A 17,173-nucleotide genomic window follows, 5' to 3' on the forward strand; every position below is an offset into this window, starting at 1 on the left:
GTCAAACGAAGGGCCACTCGCTCGAAGCCAATGCGATTAATATGGTTTATTGAGGAAAGTGGACTGAACGCGCGTAGCCTTCGTCGGCCTCTTCACTCGCCGGGGGCCCACCCCTTTTCTCATCTTTTTTCAATTCCGTACGTTCACTCTCATTTCTTCTAGAAGATTACCTTTTTCTTTTTAATTATCGCTTTCTTTGTGAAATTTTATTTTTTTATTATTTATTCCCTGCTTGAATTTTCGAGGACAGATTTACTTCCTATGTAATAAAAAATAATTAAAGTGATAATTATTTTAAAGGGGGAAAAAGTTAAATTATGAGTTTACTTTGAGAATCTATTTAAATTAGTCCTTTTATTTTCAAAAAGTATATTACAAATTTATAAATTTAAAATTTAAAATACCCAATAATTTTAATTTTATGTCCCAAACTAATTATACATTTTTATTAAAAAAAAATCAACTAAGTCTAAGAATTCACAGGACATAATTGCTGGTTTGGAATTAAACGGTATGCTTAATCTTCAAGCTTATAAACACATTAGAAAAATAAAACAAAATTTATTTATTTATTTTGAAACTAAAAAAGATATGAACTTTCTTATTTTGTGTCGGCCAAAGAGGTAAATAATGAAAAGAGATAAATTGTGAGTTGGTGAATTAATATGTAAATAACTAAATATCCCAAAAATGGTGGGTCCCAATGCCCTAAAATAATAGGGTCATTTCCAGCAAATTAAGGGGTGCTGAATGGCTGTGCCCATTCGCTTTCTTTAACCTAAAGACAAAGGGCAATGGGCCATTGTGGAAGCCATGTGACTCTCATTTAAATTGTCCCTCTTTTTTAAAATTTTTGTTAAAAAAAAAAAAATTAAATCCCAAACCTTAAAATAAAATATATTATTGTTTGAAAGATATAAAACTAACCGGTTGAACTATGATCGATTGACCATTATTCATCACTCTCGTAGCTATTGTAAATATTTCTAACTTCAATTATGAAACCCAAGATATTGTGCCTCGAGAGGTAAATAGATAAGACTTACCAATTACTCGACCCACGAGGATCCCAAAAGCCTCAGCACATCCTATTAAAAGTTCAGAGAAAAATCAAAATTAATGCACGGATGAAAATTTTTAAGAAACTTAATAACAATGGAATAGAATTACCATGAATTTTCACCCCCAAAAAGTATAAACCAAGGCAAAATTTGAACTCATAATTAATAATTTAAAATTTTTACCACCTCGAAAATTACAAGGGAAATAATCTTACCTGCCAATTATGGGATTTTTTTTTTATTTTTATTATCCAATCCTGCCAATCCTGCCAGTCTGACACAAGTAAGAATTAAAAAATAAAATAAAGAAAAAGGAAAAAAGGTGGAATAAGAATAACTCAAATATATTCAATGATTAGGCTGAAAGAAAGGGTAATAATAAAGAACAGAGAAAGCTGCGTATTTGGTTAGACAAAAATTGATGATTCCACTCCTCTGGGTACCATTCCAGAGACAGGGTGCGGTGGAAGAATCAAAAAGAGGAGTGGAATTATTATTATTATGTTTATACATCCAAATATGAGAAGGCCAAAGAAAAGTTTGCTCACTTTACCTCTCTCTCTCTCTCTCTCTCTCCTTGGCCGAGAAATGTATCGATGAAACTGCACAATGTAGCCGACAGATTAGTACCGTTCTATATACCAAAAAAAAAAAAAGAAAAATGATGCGAACTCTCCTCCTTGGTCGGGAATGAATCGATGAAACTGCACAATGTAGCCGATAGATTAGCATTGTTCTATATAAGAGAAAAAAAATGATGCAAACTCTCCTCCTTCGTTGGGAATGAATTGATGAAACTGCACAATGTAGCTGACAGATTAGCACCGTTCTATATACGAAAAAAAAAAAAGATGCAAACTCTCCTCTTTGGCTGGGAATGAATGAATGAAACTGCACAATGTAGCCGATAGATTAGCACTCTTCTATATACGAAAAAAAATGATGCAAACAATCCTCCTTCGTTGGGGATGAATTGATGAAACTGCACAATGTAGCCGACAGATTAGCAACGTTCTATATACAAAATAATATATATATATATAATGATGCAAACTCTCCTCCTTGGCTGGGAATGAATCAATGAAACTGCACAATGTAGCCGACAGATTAGCACCGTTCTATATACGAAAAAAAAAATGATGCAAACTCTCCTCCCTTGGCCGGGAATGTATCGATGAAACTGCACAGTGTAGCTGACAGGTTAGCACCGTTCTATATATATAAAAAAAAATAATAATAAATAAAAAAATGATGCAACTATCTTATATTTGGAACTTGTAGTGTTTAGAGATGAAAATTTTAGAATTCACGTCCAATAGTAATACCGAACAGTAATGATGAAGCAGCCCTGCTGGGGCAGCTCGATGTTCGATAAATTCTCGTCCCTATCTAACACAAGCAATTCACAAGTCGCCAAAGTTGGTCTCTCTCAGTCTCTCTGGCTGCTTGCTTAAGTTTCCTTACCTGTTTTGCAGTCTCTTCTTTCTCTCTCTCTCTTCTTGCTTTAAGTGCTTGTTCTCATTCATTATGGTAACGTTCCACCAGAGTGAGAGTAGCATATCCAAGGAACTTCACTTCTACTCATAAGTTCCTTTCATTTCTTCTATAATCTTCATAATTTCTTACAATTTTCCCAGCAACCAAACAGCAGAAACTATCACTTTCCCTTCTTCTTACCCAAAAAAAGTACGGTGAAAGCTTTCTGTTCTTCCTTGAAAGACCTACAATAAGAAACCCATTAAGATTTGTCAGAATTTATGGTCTGTTTGAGAAGGAAGATGGAAAAACAGTAGAGGATTCATGGAGCAAGATGAACTAACTTCCTGCAGGTAAGATTTAAAGATGAGAAAGCAGTATGTCAATATATGGAATGATATGCAAACTTTTTCTTTCCACTTTCCTTCCATTATGAGCAATAGTTTTGCTATGAGTGGCTTTGAAGTAAATCTCTTTTCTTCTTTTCTACTAATCATGAATATCATACATCAATTATGGAGAAAAATCAGGCAAAAATGACATCCTAACGTAACTCTGTCTCCTCTTACACAGCTGTTTTTGTTTTTGATTTTCCTTCTTTGATTCATCCAAAAACAAACACTGGTTTTGTGTAATATGTTTCCAGATTTATGAAGCTTCAAGGTTGATGATTTGGGAGTTTTTGTTATTCCTTTCCTCTGATTTCAGGTGTTTGGAGTGTAGTCGAATGGAACTATCCATCATGGATTAGATTACACATAGATTGAGGATTCTCAGCCTCCTTGAGTTGGCATTTTAGTCTCATTTCTAATGGAGAAGAGCCCAGTTTATCCCCTTCATTCCCTGTTGATCTTTCTCTTCATTTTGAGTCTCTTTGTTCCAAGTTTGCCTCTTTCGACCGAGACTCGAGCATTGCTTCGTTTCAAAGAGAATCTCAATGATCCGATGGGGTTTCTTGATTCTTGGATTGATTCTGAACCCCCTTGTGGATTCTCTGGGATTACTTGTGATCGGGTTTCCGGGAAAGTCGTAGAGATTTCCTTGGAAAACAAGTCGCTTTCTGGTGAGATTTCTCCATCTATTTCTGTTCTGCAAAGTCTCACAATACTTTCGTTGGCCTCAAACCACATTTCTGGGGAGCTTCCCTACCAACTGATCAACTGTAGCAATATTAGAGTATTGAATCTCACTGACAATGAAATGGTTAGGAGGATTCCTGATCTTTCTCAGCTGAGAAAATTGGAGGTTCTAGATCTATCAATCAACTTCTTTTCTGGCCAATTCCCAATCTGGGTTGGAAATTTAACTGGATTGAATTCTCTGGGACTTGGTGAAAATGAGTTTGAGGCTGGTGACATACCAGAATCAATAGGAAATTTGAAGAACTTAACTTGGCTATATCTAGCAAATGCACAATTGAGAGGGGAAATACCAGAGTCTCTCTTTGAATTGAAGGCCTTAGAGACAATGGATCTTTCAAGGAACAAGCTTTCTGGTAAACTCTCCAAGTCAATAGCCAAGTTGCAGAATCTGAACAAGCTTGAGCTTTTTGAAAACAAATTAACTGGAGAAATTCCACCAGAGATTTCAAACCTTACCCTTCTGCAAGAAATTGATATATCTGTAAATAGTTTTCATGGGCAGTTGCCAGACGAGGTTCGGAACCTCAGGAATTTGGTGGTTTTTCAGTCGTATGAAAACAACTTCTCAGGTAAGTTCCCTGAAGGGTTCGAAAATATGCAAAACCTTATTGCAATTTCAATCTATAGGAACAATTTTTCTGGAGAATTTCCAGCGAACTTCGGCAGATTTGCTCCACTCCTCAGCATCGACATATCTGAGAATCAATTTTCAGGGAGCTTCCCCAAGTTCTTGTGTGAGAATAGGAAGTTGCAGTTCTTACTTGCTCTGGATAATAGATTTTCAGGTGAGCTGCCACTTTCTTTAGCTGAGTGCAAATCACTGCAAAGATTCAGAATCAATAATAATCAAATGTCTGGCAGGATTCCAGATGGGGTATGGGCTCTTCCTAATGCAAAAATTATTGATTTTAGTGACAATGAGTTTACTGGAGTTATAAACCCAAACATTGGTCTATCTACCAGCTTGGGCCAATTGATATTGCAAAACAATAAGTTTTCAGGTAACCTTCCATCAGAGCTGGGCATGTTGACAAATTTAGAGAGGCTTTACTTGAGTAATAACGACTTCAATGGAGAAATACCTTCTGAAATTGGTTTCCTCGGGCAACTTTCATCATTCCACCTGGAAGTAAATTCTTTGAATGGATCAATCCCATTTGAGATTGGTAATTGTAAAAGACTCGTGGACATAAATTTTGCTCAAAACTCTCTTAGTGGTAGCATTCCATCTTCATTTTCATTAATCAGCTCTTTGAACTCGATGAACCTCTCAAGCAACGAACTTACAGGTCAAATCCCAGAATTCTTGGAGAAAATGGAACTAAGCTCGATAGATTTGTCGGGAAATCAGCTGTTTGGAAGAGTTCCATCCAGTCTTCTAGCAATGAGTGGAGACGAAGCCTTTTTGGACAACAAAGAACTCTGTGTTGATGAAAACTACAGAGAAAGGATAAATACCAGTCTGGTTACTTGTACTGGAAAGCATAGGCAGAAAGGGGTGCTTGTGGATAAACTTGTATTTTTCAGTATGATAGTCTCCATCTTGGTTTGTGTATTAGCAGGGCTAGTTTTGGTAAGTTTTAGTTACTTGAAGCACAGTGAGACTCGCCTGGAGACCAATCAGGAACGGGACCAACAAGGAGCTCCAAAATGGAAAATTGCATCATTCCATCCAGTGGAAATTGATGCAGATGAAATATGCAGCTTTGAAGAAGACAATTTGATAGGGAGAGGAGGAACGGGAAAAGTTTATCGGTTGGATCTGAAGAACAATGGCGGTACAGTGGCTGTTAAGCAGCTCCGGAAAGGAGATGAAATGAAGGTTTTGGCAGCAGAAATGGAGATTCTGGGAAAGATAAGGCATAGAAACATCTTGAAGCTCTATGCCTGCTTAATGAGGGAAGGATCTAGTTATCTAGTTTTTGAATATATGACTAACGGAAACCTGTGTGAAGCACTTCAGAGACAGATCAAAGGTGGACAGTCTGGATTGAACTGGAATCAGAGGTACAGGATTGCATTGGGAGCAGCAAGGGGAATTGCTTACTTGCACCATGATTGTTCACCACCTATAATTCATAGAGATATAAAATCAACCAACATACTTCTTGATGGAGATTATGAACCAAAAATTGCTGATTTTGGAGTTGCAAGAGTTGCAGATCAGTTCCTAATTGTTTCTGAGCACAGCACTTTTGCTGGCACTCACGGTTATCTTGCTCCTGGTGAGTTTTATATCTTTCCAATCAACCTCCCCATTTTTTTTTCTCATTATATTTTCCTTAACATGACCTTTCTCTCTGCAACAAAATTTATATCCTACCATTCATACATTAATAACTAGTTAAAAAAACACTTCATTCATGGAAGTAACAGCTTAGTCCCTAAACCTTAGTTTATAATGATGTACATTCAAAATTGTAACAATTTAGTCTCTCTGAACAATTTATTCCTATATTTAACAATTTGTAACAATAAAACAAAAAAGTTTACATGCTTAGATTGATAAACTAATTTATGGATCAAACTTGTTCATAAGCTATAAAGACTAGTTCATTTACGTAATAAAAAATGATACTTATATCGATGAAATTTATCACAATAGAGACTAAACTGTCATAAATTTGAAATTATAGTGACTAAATTGTTACATACTAAAGTTTAGGACTAAATTATATAAAAAAAAAATTAAAATCTAGGAATTATATCAGTTTAGAGACTCAACTGTTGATTTTATGAAGTTGAAAGACCAAGGTTTCATTCTGATCAACTTGCTTTCTTCTTTTGTAAGAATTAACTCGAAGCTTAACTTGTTTCTGCTCTATTGATACAGATGTATTGTGTTTTTTGTTCAACATTATCAGATTCAAGTTGAACATGAAAATAAGACGAACTAATTTCTGTAACAACTTTCCTCTACAGAGCTAGCATATACTCCAAAAGTTTCAGAAAAGAGTGATGTGTACAGTTATGGTGTGGTGCTATTAGAATTGATTACTGGAAGGAGACCAATAGAAGATGAATATGGAGAAGAAAAAGATATTGTCTACTGGGTTTCAACACACCTCGATGGCCGTGACAATGTCCTCAAGCTTCTGGACATCAAAGTTGCATCTGAAGTCGTCCAAAATGACATGATTAAAGTCCTGAAGATTGCTGTACTTTGCACAAGAAAGCTTCCATCACTTCGCCCTTCAATGAGAGAGGTAGTGAAGATGCTGTTAGACGCTGATCCCTACTCTTCTTCAACGTCCCTGAACAACAATTCAAATAAAAACAGTAAGGATTTTGTTTAGTTCTTCAACAAGAATGTAAGATTAGTCTTTGCTGTAATGATCAAAGCACTTGAGATTTTTGCGGCCGTGATGAGAATCTTTGCCTATCACATGTAAGAGCAATAACCTGTGCCCAATTAGCTAGCTCCGAATTTTCAGTCAGACCTTAGCATAAAACTAAGGATAATATATTTGTAGAGCTCATCAAATGAAGTGTGCATAAGAGAATTTTCTTTTTTGAAGACAGCTAAAGTTATCTTCCTCACCATTTAAAAGAACAAAGTTTCTGTTATATGTAACTACATGTGCTATCAAGACCATGTTCCAACTTTCAAGTTGGAAGTGTCACAACAGAAAATTATCGAGTCTTGTATTTTTACCGATCAAGAGTGTAAGTGAAAATTTACAGTAGCTTTGATGAGATCACTCCGACCGTAGAAAACATGGAAGAGAACCTACTGCATATGAGAAATGGTATTAGATGCTGCTTTTCAACAATCCATCCACCAACCACCTCCCTGCAAGCAATGGTGTCAATGTGAACATCTACAGGCATGTTTACAACAAATTTGATGAAAGTCTCAATTCTTACAAACAGCAGATTTGTTTGGAAACTGTGTGTTAGATCCAACACACCATTCCCTTCTGCACGAGGAGCTCTTGTTGTCCTGCAAAGAAAAGAAGAGACACATGGGCAAGAGATAGGAGGGATCAGAGAAGACAAAATGAAAAACCTCCACCTCACAAGCCTACCTAAAGATCTTTCAACCCCATAAAAAATGATATTATTCTTCTCAAGTCAGGCCCCAACAAATCATAAAACAACACGCCTTCCACAACACTCTTTCCTTGTCACGAACGGGACAGTACATCAGAATCTCCTTGATCAACGAGCGACAGTTCCTGATACGCACCCACACAACCCCAAACGAACTAGAGAACTAATTCTAAAAAGAATGAGTAAATTGACAGTCCCATAAGAGATGGTTTAGATCCTCTTCATGACATATGCAAAGAACAAACTATTGTAGCCAAAGTACAAAGATTTATGCCGCTGGATATGATCTTATGTGTTCACTCTCCCATGCAAGATTCTCCAATAGAAGAATTTACTTCCTAAGGAATTTTAATCTTCTATATAAAGAAGATAAAACTAAGAGACTCTGAATGGAAGAAAGAGGAACAAAGAAAATGGAAGTACAAGTGGCAGGAGAACCCCTCATAACAGAAGAGGGTTCCAGACCCTCACCTCCATCAGTATCTCCTATTGTGTTCTTAAAATGGTTACAATCATAAATTATTAACTGCACCTACCACCAAAAAAGTAAGTATAATTTACAATTGTGTTAAAAGTTAGAACTAATGTTTTTGTCCCTCAAATAATACGCATTCCTTATTTTGGTCCCTAAAATTCTCAACCCATAACATACTATCTCAACTCGCTGAAATAGAAGGAGAGACCAGAGACTTACATCGAAAAGTATGGGGTTTTCCCCCTCTTTTGGTTTGTTCTTCAAGTCGTGATCTTAATCCAAAAGAGATGCTACAGTCTATCAAGACGCAACATTTAGTATTATGTATGACAAGACATCTAAGAGTAGGAGGTTTCTCAAACCATTTTTTCAATTTAATTCAATCAAACTTATTACATTATTAAAAGCTGATAATCTCAACTTATGTAAAGATTCAAAATTAACAGTTTATGATAGGTAATTCATCTCTTGATGACATTTGCTTCAGTGATAATTTTCTCCATTACACAATCAATCCAGTTTCCATTCAACTCTTACCATACAAATCATCGAACACTACAAAATCAAAAATCATATGCTTATCATACAAATTACCTCAGAAAATGAAGCAGAAAGTCCTAAAACTTCATTGCTCTTCCTTAAAATTTCAATTCATTCAATCACTCTATTGATATTGCTCCATAAAGTAAGAAGAAAAAAAATAAACAGGTTTTTCTCGTCTCAAGCCACCCCATAACTACATAATGCTATTTTCACATGTTTATTGCTTCTGTACAGAGCCATAGTACAAATGCAAAGTAATAGATAGGGAACACCTTCCCTACCCACCGAAAGAAAGAATAAATGATAACAACAAAATTCCATTTGACAAGAATGTAATCTCACATACTGAAAAGGGACCTAACCATGGTGCACAGTTATCTATGCAGCCAGAGATTCTATAGCATCCTTTCGTTGCTCTAAAAGTCCTGCTAGCAATCTATCTATTTGACAAAATACATCTGTCTTTGGTGCATTTCCATTCACCTGAGGAGGAGAAAATAGTTCATCAGTAGTATTTTTCTTATGAGAAACAACATTTACACAAGCATCCAAAAAAAAACAAGCCCACAAGTAGGGAGAATAATGAACAAACCCACAAAAAAGGAGACCACTGAAGGACCTCGAGTATTGTAAGTATTATATCGATTAACTGATGCAGAACGATCGAGTCAATTGATACTTACTATACAAGTCAGTAATGTTTTTTTTTTTTTTTTCTATAAGAGGCAATTTGATTGCTGTTTGAACTTAACAATAGCCATTTACCCCAGACTTCCTCCAAATCTCTCTCTCTCCTGAATGGTGGATGATGGGGGCTAGATTACATACCTTCACTGTTACATCTTGATACATGGAAAGAACATCCTCCACATTCTGGTGATGGGTTTTCAATCTCAGCCTCACCTGAATAAATTCAATTGCAGGGAACACAGTCAATACTTCACCCACGTAATTGTTCGGAAACAGGAAAAAATAGAATATGGAGATTAAAAGGCTTGCCCGTGAATGATCTAAACAAAACCTTATGAAATATATACACCACCGTAGAGAATAATTTGAAATGATAGACCAAGTTAAATAAAGTATTGAAGAAAATACCTTTTCTTCAGTGTCATCAAAGCGCTGTGTAAGTCTGGCAGCAATTTCTTTAGTGTCAGGTGGAGAATACTTCAAATGATATATCTTACCAGTAACGGGATCCAGTCTTCTTCCAGCAACTCTCTCAACAAGAATTTCTTCTGGGACCTACAATAACACGAGAAAGTTATTGTAAGTTCTGGACTTGAAGCTCTGATAACATGTTGCTTAAGACTAGACAATAACAAAAGCTATAATCGCCTTAGCATACAATTCACGGAAGGTAGCGGCATTTTCCTAAAAGTTATGCTGGTACACTAGACATTAAAAATTCAAAATACCAAAAATCAAGATCATATCTGCACATGCAATCCAAATCAATCTGTCGACATTGAATTCATATTTTTCTCCTGATAGAAACCCAACCATAAACAAAGAACCATCAGTACACATCACTCCTCAGTGTTGGCAATTCAATGTAAAAGTGAAAATTTTGAAATTACAATCAGCATCAATAAACAACCCTTACTTCAAGAAGAATGAAAAGATCAGGCTCAAAGCCAAGTTCCTTAAGAGCAACTGCTTGAGAATGACTCCTGGGATAACCATCCAAGAGCCAACCATTTTCCTGAGAATCAGGTTGCGACAGCCGCTCTTTTACCATCTACAAGATACTGACAGAAATGTTACAGATGAAAATTACCAAATGCCAAAACAATATTATAGATTTTCCTACCAGCACAACTATTTCATTAGGGACTAACTGTCCTTTCTCCATATACTCTTTTGCTAGCTTCCCATTTTTGCTGCCACTATTGACTTCTGCCCTAAGTAAATCTCCAGCAGCGATATGCACCAAACCATACTGCACATAGGAGAATGACTTGATTCAATCTGCTATTCTCCACGGGCAATAAAGAAATGATAAATTTATGGGAGCACAAGCAAAGATTGTAGGTTATTAAGAAAATGGCAATAACAAAAAATAAAGTGTTAGTGAAGAGAAAACAGATAGGTTCGGTCAAAACATATAAGATTTCAGAGGATATATAGGCATCAAGAAAAATGGAAATAATACAACTCCAATGATTTGGGAACTAATCAATTTCAACACACATTGAATTACACTTGATACTCTTTTTTCCGCAAATAATAAAGAAAACGAGTACATTCCAAATCAGTAAGAGCCGAGCGAAAAGAAATGCTTGGCGGAGGCTCAATTGTTGAAATTGCTTACTTTCTGAGTAATAAGTTCGCATTGTGTGCCTTTACCGGAAGCGGGAGCACCAGATATCATGACTCTGAGAGGCTCTGGTGTTGCCTGAGACGTAACCTGCCAACATATACAAACAAGTTCAATCGAAAAAATTAACAAACCACACAATTAACCAAAACGTTGTTGGGATCAAATGGAGTGAGTTCCCGAAGATCAGACCAGAACATTGTACATACTGCAACTAAAACGTGTTTAATTGTAAATTAAGTTCTAGAAATTAGCAAGCAACTCCAGTTTACATTCTATTTGTCCCGGAGTTCACCAAAATAAGTAAATGAATAAATACGCATCCTGCTTTCATTCAATTCGACTAAACTACACCACTAACACTGATAACATTCACTGCATGCGAGATCAAGCACCAAACCGACTCCAATTAAAAAAAAAAAAAAACAAACACCGGATCATACAGTTAATGCAGGAGAAAACGTAGCCTTCAGTGAGGGAGAAACATCATAACACGGGAAACGTAAGGTTCGACAGTGACGAGTATACAAGATTGAACTGTTCGAAACGTAAGGGAGGTGAACTGGTTGCCGTTGCCTAGAAGAAGAAACTGGATTCGCGTATCCAACAGCGGTGAAACTGGAATGGAGCGCCATGGTAGAGCTTCCTCCGCCGCTATTCGTCGGAAACTTCGGCACTCAGAGCAGTAGCAGCTTCACTCTCTCTCTATCTCTCCCCAGTCCACAGCGCCGCGCCCTGGATCTCGATTTTATTATATCATCGAAGCGAAACGACCGCCACTTGCCCTTCACTCGTTTTCGTCCACAAGCTCAAAGCAAATTCCCCATCCAAATTTTGGATGTTTATTTCATTCCTTCACCAAATGTACGATATTTTACATTAAAAAATTATAATTAATTACATAAAATTTAAATTTTAAAATATATAAAATATAATTAATTACGATATTTTAAAATTGAAGATTGTAATATTTTTGTTATACATACAAATTTAATTTTATGACTATAATATGTCGGGACTCAAAAGTTTATTGACCTATTAGACATTACTTAACGCTTAAGGACAAAACCGATACAAATTTAAAAGTTTCTATATTAAATTTGTGTCTACGGGTGTGTACGTTCGAAACCCTGAATAAGATTTTTTTCCCTTTCCGCATGATAGCGTCTTCTTGCTACGAGGACGTTGCATGAAGTAAGACCGCTCCTTTACATGATCGAGTACCCGTAGACCCACTTGATCGAGTACCCGTAGCTTTGTTGGCATACCCACTTGAGAATAGGAGTATCATCCCTTAGTTCTTAACAACCTCGGGAGCGTGTATAATCGATAGTGGACTCTTTTGTCGTTTAAGATCCCCTTGTAATAGTTGTAGTATTCGCATTTGATTGAAGGGGTATTTTTGTAATAAAAAATTTAAAACTCGTATAATTTCATTCAATTAAGTCAAACCTTTGATCGACTTTAAAATATCGTATATTATCGACAGTAAAAAAAAATTGAGTGCAAGCTCGTAGCCTTGAGTTAAATTCACGAACCAATTTTAGAATCTCAGTTGACCTAGAAAAGAAAAAACGGGACTAATAATTTACTAAATTAATTTATAATTTTTTTAATATTTATTGAAAATTTAAATTTTTTATATTTACCATAAATTCGTATTTTTTTTAATATGAAAAAAATTATTTGTTTAATTTTAAAATTTAGATAATAATAATAATAATAATAATGGAATATTCGAATATCATTGGCGGCGAGGTTCGAGATACGCGGGAACAGATTCTTCGGTTTGGTGGGGAATTAAAAGGAGAAGCCATCGCAGGCTCCGTCTTTCTCAACAATTCATATTCCGGTAACTGATTTCTTTGCTCGGAGATGGCTAGGGCACCGACGACCGCTGCCGGAGCGTTAACGGCCTCCTCCCCTTCGCTCACCACCACCGTCATCTTGGCCAACGGATCCTCTTCCTCTCAGCCACCCGAAACCCTAGTGCTTCGTCTCAATCGGAAGAAGAAGAAGGTCTCGTGGAAGGAAGGGACCGTCGACAACGAGTTCATGCAGAAGAAAAGCTCGAAGAAGTGCTGTATATTCCACAAGCAGAAGCCCTTTGATGAGGACGATAGCGATCAAGAGGATGATGAGAATCACCATCACGGGGATGGAAGCCCTTGCTGCTCTAGGGGAAACGGCGGGGATGCTTCCAGTAGAGTCAGTTGATAGTGCGGATTCTGATGTAAAGATGATATTTCGAAAGGTTACTGAATTTGAGTGTGTGCGTGTTTCTTTCTTTCTTTCTTTCTTCTTTTTCTTCTTCTTGAATCGGATTGGTTGTCAGATTATCTCATTACACTCAATTTTTTCGTCGGAGTCACCGATATCAGAATCTGCTCGACGAACGATACGTTATTTAATTCGAATCGTCGTAGGTGGATGTATATTGGTCACCAGTTTACCAAATGAAAGTCTGCATTTCGTTTCTCGATTTCGATCGCCTGGATTATCGTATACGTTCTTGATTATTTTTGTTGTTGTCATGAATTGGATTTTCCTGCAGTTTATTTGGCCAGTAGCGGCTATAATTACACGGGAATTTCGTATTGATGATCGATCCCTTTGTCTGCTATCATTCTGATTCGGGTAGATTGGATTTTCGATTGGATATTGATAGATATGATTCTCTCACCATATTTCCATCGTCAATTGCCAGCTTTTTCAATGCCTAATAGTGAGCTTGAGATCTAAAAGTAAAACCCATTTGATATAGAATGTGTGTTGATTGTTTTAGTTTGTGCAGTTGTTTAATATCTGTTTGAATTGCAATCGTTATTTGCTTATTATAATCTCTGTTAACTGTTGTTTGCTCTATATGATAGGACACTCTTCCGTTTGTTTCTCTATTGATCAAGGATTTTTCTTTTTGCTATCTGATAATTTCCAGCCAAGCAATCTCATCAAGAAAATTTTCACCCAATTAATCACTCTCTTGATCAGATAAGCTTGTACCTTTAAGGCTGTAACTACCCCACTGATTGTTTTATTTCAAAGTCCTCTTCTGTAGATGGTAGTTTTCAAAGACCACGAATTCCCATAGCAATTGGGTTTATGGATTGGGATCTCTAGTAGGCGAGAAAATCACCCGTTTGATCGAGTAGTTTGTGACTATATCCATACGAACTCTTCCTTATTCCTTCCTTCGACCTGAAGTGAACCGAAGTTTCTTGAGTTCATGCAGAATGAATATGTTTTTGGGGTGAATTGAATGAAGTTTCTTGGTTTGTTTTGTAATCTCCATGCAACTTGGAAACCTAGAAAGGTAGGGAGCAGGATAGACCAGATCTCATTTCAAGTAGAACTAGAACAAAGGAAATGATATTGGACACGAACAAACTAGAAAAAACCGACTTCTCACTTCCTAATTGAACTTCCCGATGCTCGAAAAAATTTGTTTTCTGAGTTAGTTTCTTATACAGAATGATCCCAGTACAAGGAAATGAACCCAAATGAAATCAACAGAGATTATAGTCTCAGTCTTCAATGTATCCTTAGTCACCACATCAGTGCAAGTGCTAACCAAATCATTAATTGCTTTGTTCTTTGCTGCATACTCCTCCAGATTGAATTTATGCTCAATTGGAAGGTACGTGATAATATTTCCCTTTACACATGCATCTGTAGACAGTGGGACAGGACTCTGCAGCTGAGCATTTGAAGCTCACCATCACCCTTTTGCACGGAAAACATGGTCCACATGCATGGGAACAGTCTGGGAGGTTGGATCCTGTAGGGTATAACTCCATACCAAGTGCTTCTTCAGTTTTTTCCTGCACAGGCATACATGACAAGGAAACTGAATTAAGTTCTTTCCTGTTAGCATGTTGTCATGCTTCGTCTTGTTCGATGAGCATCTATTATTCATGTTTTTCCTATTCTTGTCTCAGATATATTTATTTTCTCACAAAATGTTTGATACGAAGTGGCGAGGAGACGAAGAAAACACGGTACCTCCTGGTGCGTTGAACTGCCTACTGGTCTGTGAGTATCTTCTACATTAAAGCTCACTGAAATATCATACACTTAAAAGGCTTAGGGATATGAGTGCATTTTCCTAGCAACTAGAATAGCAAAATAAGTTGACAAAAACCATATAGATGATGATTTTTCTTACTGTGATCCCAGCGGGTCGATGCATCAAGACGTCTTCCGATCATTAGTATGATGAAGAAAATCCAGAAAAGTAGAGAAGTTTGAGCCACAAGTGGGAATTTCCACATTGCTGTTTGATAATGCAAAAGCCAAAAGGATATAAGAAGTGGTAGAGATCCTAAAGGAGGAGAAATAGACTGCAAAGTTTGTTGGAAATGTTGGTGACATATGGTTTAGTATGCAGTGGGCATTTTATGGTGTAAAAATGGAATAAAGGTTAGTTTTTAATGTGGGAAGAGGTACATCTGATTCACCTCACATGATCCACGGCCCATTTTGAAGGTTCACATGTTTTCGCAAGTAAACTCAAAACACTTTCTGAAACTTTTAATGAACTGTGGCATTTGATCTTATACGTACGAAGGTACATATTTTTTACTCTTAATAGATCAATTTTTGAATTGCTGAATCTTTGGGTCTGATATTTTGAAAATTTAAGAGCATTGTCCCTTGTTCATGAGTGGATTTATCTTCCCGACGTTGTGTTACCTTTTGCTTGTATGCCATATAACATCGCTTTCAAACTCCCTTTTAAAATCTCTCTGTCTTTGTTTTCTAAAACCTTCTTCTTAAATCGAGGCTAGAGGCTTGAGCATACATTGCCCGGCCGTAGGTGACTTAAATACAAATTGGCTTGACTCACTAGCTGCTGAGAAGTGCGATTGTGACAAGTGGATACATTTTTATCTTCATGTGTTGTGTTGCAATGGTAGGTAGATACATTTATAGTCAATGTGGTTTCAGGTGTTCAGTCTAGGGGTCATTTTCCAGTTGGATATTGCCAACAACGTAAGATTGGGAAATTCTGTACATGTAATTGAAGCTGCTTGAATTGTCTATGCTATTTAATGATTTTTTAATTTTTATTTTTATTGTATCTTAAAATTATAAGTATTAGAAGACCCTGTTTGATAGGTTCTCCAGATCCTTTTCTTTTCCAGATAGATGGAATGAAATGAATTTAGAGCATTTTCTGTTTAGTGGGTTTATTTGTAAAAACAATATTCTGATTATGTTTGGATTTTTAGTGTTCTTTAAGATTTTTAATTTGCAACCGAACTATAAACCAATTCTTTGTTTTCATCCTCCTGTTTTTGCAGATTTTTCTGGAGTTCAAAGGTCTCGACTCTTGGGCCCATACCTTTCGGGTTACGTTGATTACATTTCTTTATGTTATTTGTACCCGTAACGGGTTTATAGATGAGTGCTATTGGAGTAGTTGGTCTGGTTCTGAACCTACATGCCTATGACTCCGTTTTTCAGGAATCCTTTTCCTTATCAGGATCGAAACTTAGAAAAATGGTTGGGACAACAAACATCCAGCTCGAGGAAGGGAAATCGACTGACAGAGGACATTTCTGTTTGTGGATTCCCAACCAAAGGCAGCATTGCACTCTAAGTGATTCTGTAAGTAACAATCTGTCTGTGTATATGATTATCAACGCTTTGTTAAGTTTCTTTCACCCCTGACCTTTTCAGCTCTGTTTTGTTGTCTTTTGAGGGAGGGGGTGAAAGGAGGATTATAGTCCCAAGTGAATGGGAAATGGGGAAATTATTTGGGTAAAATGGTTCTCTCTCTTGTTGTCTGTCTAAAGAACAAAAGTGCAGTAGGGTTTTAGTTGCTACACGACAGAAGGAGTTCACGTGTAGTGTAGTGCAGTGGGGGAGCACAAATTGAACAACACTCCTCCAATGTTTATCAGTTCTCTCACATACATCGAACACTTCCTTAAAAGCTTAGAATAGACGAACACGTCTCCACAATGGTATACTATTGTCCTTCCTTAAAAGTTCAATACTTCCTTAAAAGCTTAGAATAGACGAATACGACTCTCCACAATAGTATAATATTGTCCTTCCTTAAAAGCTCAATACTTCCTTAAAAGCTTAGAATAGACGA

General features: G+C 36.7%; 4 protein-coding genes and 3 long non-coding RNA genes across 8 annotated transcripts; 3 read left to right on the forward strand and 4 right to left on the reverse strand.

Annotated features, from left to right (window-relative positions):
- Nucleotides 1-652: 652 nt before the first annotated feature.
- On the reverse strand, nucleotides 653-1,984 carry LOC111808590. Its single transcript, XR_002817099.1, has 2 exons — nucleotides 1,277-1,984; nucleotides 653-1,088 (listed from the first exon to the last, which is right to left on the reverse strand). It is a non-coding gene; the product is annotated as an uncharacterized LOC111808590 (long non-coding RNA).
- A 488-nt stretch (nucleotides 1,985-2,472) lies between these two features.
- On the forward strand, nucleotides 2,473-7,192 carry LOC111808568 (receptor protein-tyrosine kinase CEPR2-like). 2 transcript variants are annotated; one of them, XM_023694649.1, is made up of 3 exons: nucleotides 2,473-2,890; nucleotides 3,246-5,904; nucleotides 6,602-7,192. In XM_023694649.1, the coding sequence occupies exons 2-3, from the start codon at nucleotides 3,348-3,350 to the stop codon at nucleotides 6,973-6,975; spliced, it is 2,931 nt and encodes a 976-aa protein (XP_023550417.1). In that variant the 5' UTR covers nucleotides 2,473-2,890; nucleotides 3,246-3,347; the 3' UTR covers nucleotides 6,976-7,192. The 2 variants fall into 2 exon arrangements, with proteins under 2 accessions (XP_023550417.1, XP_023550418.1); XM_023694650.1 differs by lacking the exon at nucleotides 2,473-2,890 and having other exon boundaries at nucleotides 3,165-5,904.
- Nucleotides 7,193-7,306: 114 nt separating this feature from the next.
- Nucleotides 7,307-8,102, reverse strand: LOC111808591. The gene is made up of 3 exons (XR_002817100.1): nucleotides 7,708-8,102; nucleotides 7,547-7,622; nucleotides 7,307-7,472 (listed from the first exon to the last, which is right to left on the reverse strand). It is a non-coding gene; the product is annotated as an uncharacterized LOC111808591 (long non-coding RNA).
- Nucleotides 8,103-8,845: 743 nt separating this feature from the next.
- Nucleotides 8,846-11,886, reverse strand: LOC111808584 (adenylate kinase, chloroplastic). Its single transcript, XM_023694672.1, has 7 exons — nucleotides 11,514-11,886; nucleotides 11,065-11,160; nucleotides 10,564-10,692; nucleotides 10,357-10,491; nucleotides 9,849-9,995; nucleotides 9,579-9,653; nucleotides 8,846-9,233 (listed from the first exon to the last, which is right to left on the reverse strand). The coding sequence occupies exons 1-7, from the start codon at nucleotides 11,703-11,705 to the stop codon at nucleotides 9,129-9,131; spliced, it is 879 nt and encodes a 292-aa protein (XP_023550440.1). The 5' UTR covers nucleotides 11,706-11,886; the 3' UTR covers nucleotides 8,846-9,128.
- A 941-nt stretch (nucleotides 11,887-12,827) lies between these two features.
- LOC111808587 (protein phosphatase 1 regulatory subunit INH3-like) lies at nucleotides 12,828-13,556 on the forward strand. The gene has a single exon (XM_023694676.1). It carries the CDS (start codon nucleotides 12,946-12,948, stop codon nucleotides 13,285-13,287), a length of 342 nt encoding a protein of 113 aa, XP_023550444.1. The 5' UTR covers nucleotides 12,828-12,945; the 3' UTR covers nucleotides 13,288-13,556.
- Nucleotides 13,557-14,458: 902 nt separating this feature from the next.
- LOC111808586 (protein EPIDERMAL PATTERNING FACTOR 2-like) lies at nucleotides 14,459-15,353 on the reverse strand. Its single transcript, XM_023694675.1, has 3 exons — nucleotides 15,236-15,353; nucleotides 15,073-15,128; nucleotides 14,459-14,891 (listed from the first exon to the last, which is right to left on the reverse strand). Exons 1-3 carry the CDS (start codon nucleotides 15,339-15,341, stop codon nucleotides 14,697-14,699), a joined length of 357 nt encoding a protein of 118 aa, XP_023550443.1. The 5' UTR covers nucleotides 15,342-15,353; the 3' UTR covers nucleotides 14,459-14,696.
- On the forward strand, nucleotides 14,762-16,653 carry LOC111808589. Its single transcript, XR_002817098.1, has 4 exons — nucleotides 14,762-14,855; nucleotides 15,009-15,102; nucleotides 15,247-16,421; nucleotides 16,537-16,653. It is a non-coding gene; the product is annotated as an uncharacterized LOC111808589 (long non-coding RNA).
- Nucleotides 16,654-17,173: the final 520 nt, after the last annotated feature.

Source organism: Cucurbita pepo, chromosome LG13 (genome assembly GCF_002806865.2).
Source record: "Cucurbita pepo subsp. pepo cultivar mu-cu-16 chromosome LG13, ASM280686v2, whole genome shotgun sequence".
NCBI lineage: Eukaryota > Viridiplantae > Streptophyta > Magnoliopsida > Cucurbitales > Cucurbitaceae > Cucurbita > Cucurbita pepo.

What these genes read in the sequence shown, in the direction of transcription:
- LOC111808587 (XM_023694676.1), top strand. Translation starts at nt 12,946, where the DNA reads ATGGCTAGGGCACCGACGACCGCTGCCGGAGCGTTAACGGCCTCCTCC.
- LOC111808568 (XM_023694649.1), top strand. Translation starts at nt 3,348, where the DNA reads ATGGAGAAGAGCCCAGTTTATCCCCTTCATTCCCTGTTGATCTTTCTC. An exon ending in TCACGGTTATCTTGCTCCTG is followed by an intron (nt 5,905 to 6,601) that starts GTGAGTTTTATA and finishes TTTCCTCTACAG; the next exon opens with AGCTAGCATATACTCCAAAA.
- LOC111808584 (XM_023694672.1), bottom strand. Translation starts at nt 11,705, where the DNA reads ATGGCGCTCCATTCCAGTTTCACCGCTGTTGGATACGCGAATCCAGTT. An exon ending in ATCTTTTCATTCTTCTTGAA is followed by an intron (nt 9,996 to 10,356) that starts GTAAGGGTTGTT and finishes GTGTTATTGTAG; the next exon opens with GTCCCAGAAGAAATTCTTGT. An exon ending in TTGATGACACTGAAGAAAAG is followed by an intron (nt 9,654 to 9,848) that starts GTATTTTCTTCA and finishes GAATTTATTCAG; the next exon opens with GTGAGGCTGAGATTGAAAAC.
- LOC111808586 (XM_023694675.1), bottom strand. Translation starts at nt 15,341, where the DNA reads ATGTGGAAATTCCCACTTGTGGCTCAAACTTCTCTACTTTTCTGGATT. An exon ending in ATCGACCCGCTGGGATCACA is followed by an intron (nt 15,129 to 15,235) that starts GTAAGAAAAATC and finishes ATGATATTTCAG; the next exon opens with TGAGCTTTAATGTAGAAGAT. An exon ending in GCAGTTCAACGCACCAGGAG is followed by an intron (nt 14,892 to 15,072) that starts GTACCGTGTTTT and finishes ATGCCTGTGCAG; the next exon opens with GAAAAAACTGAAGAAGCACT.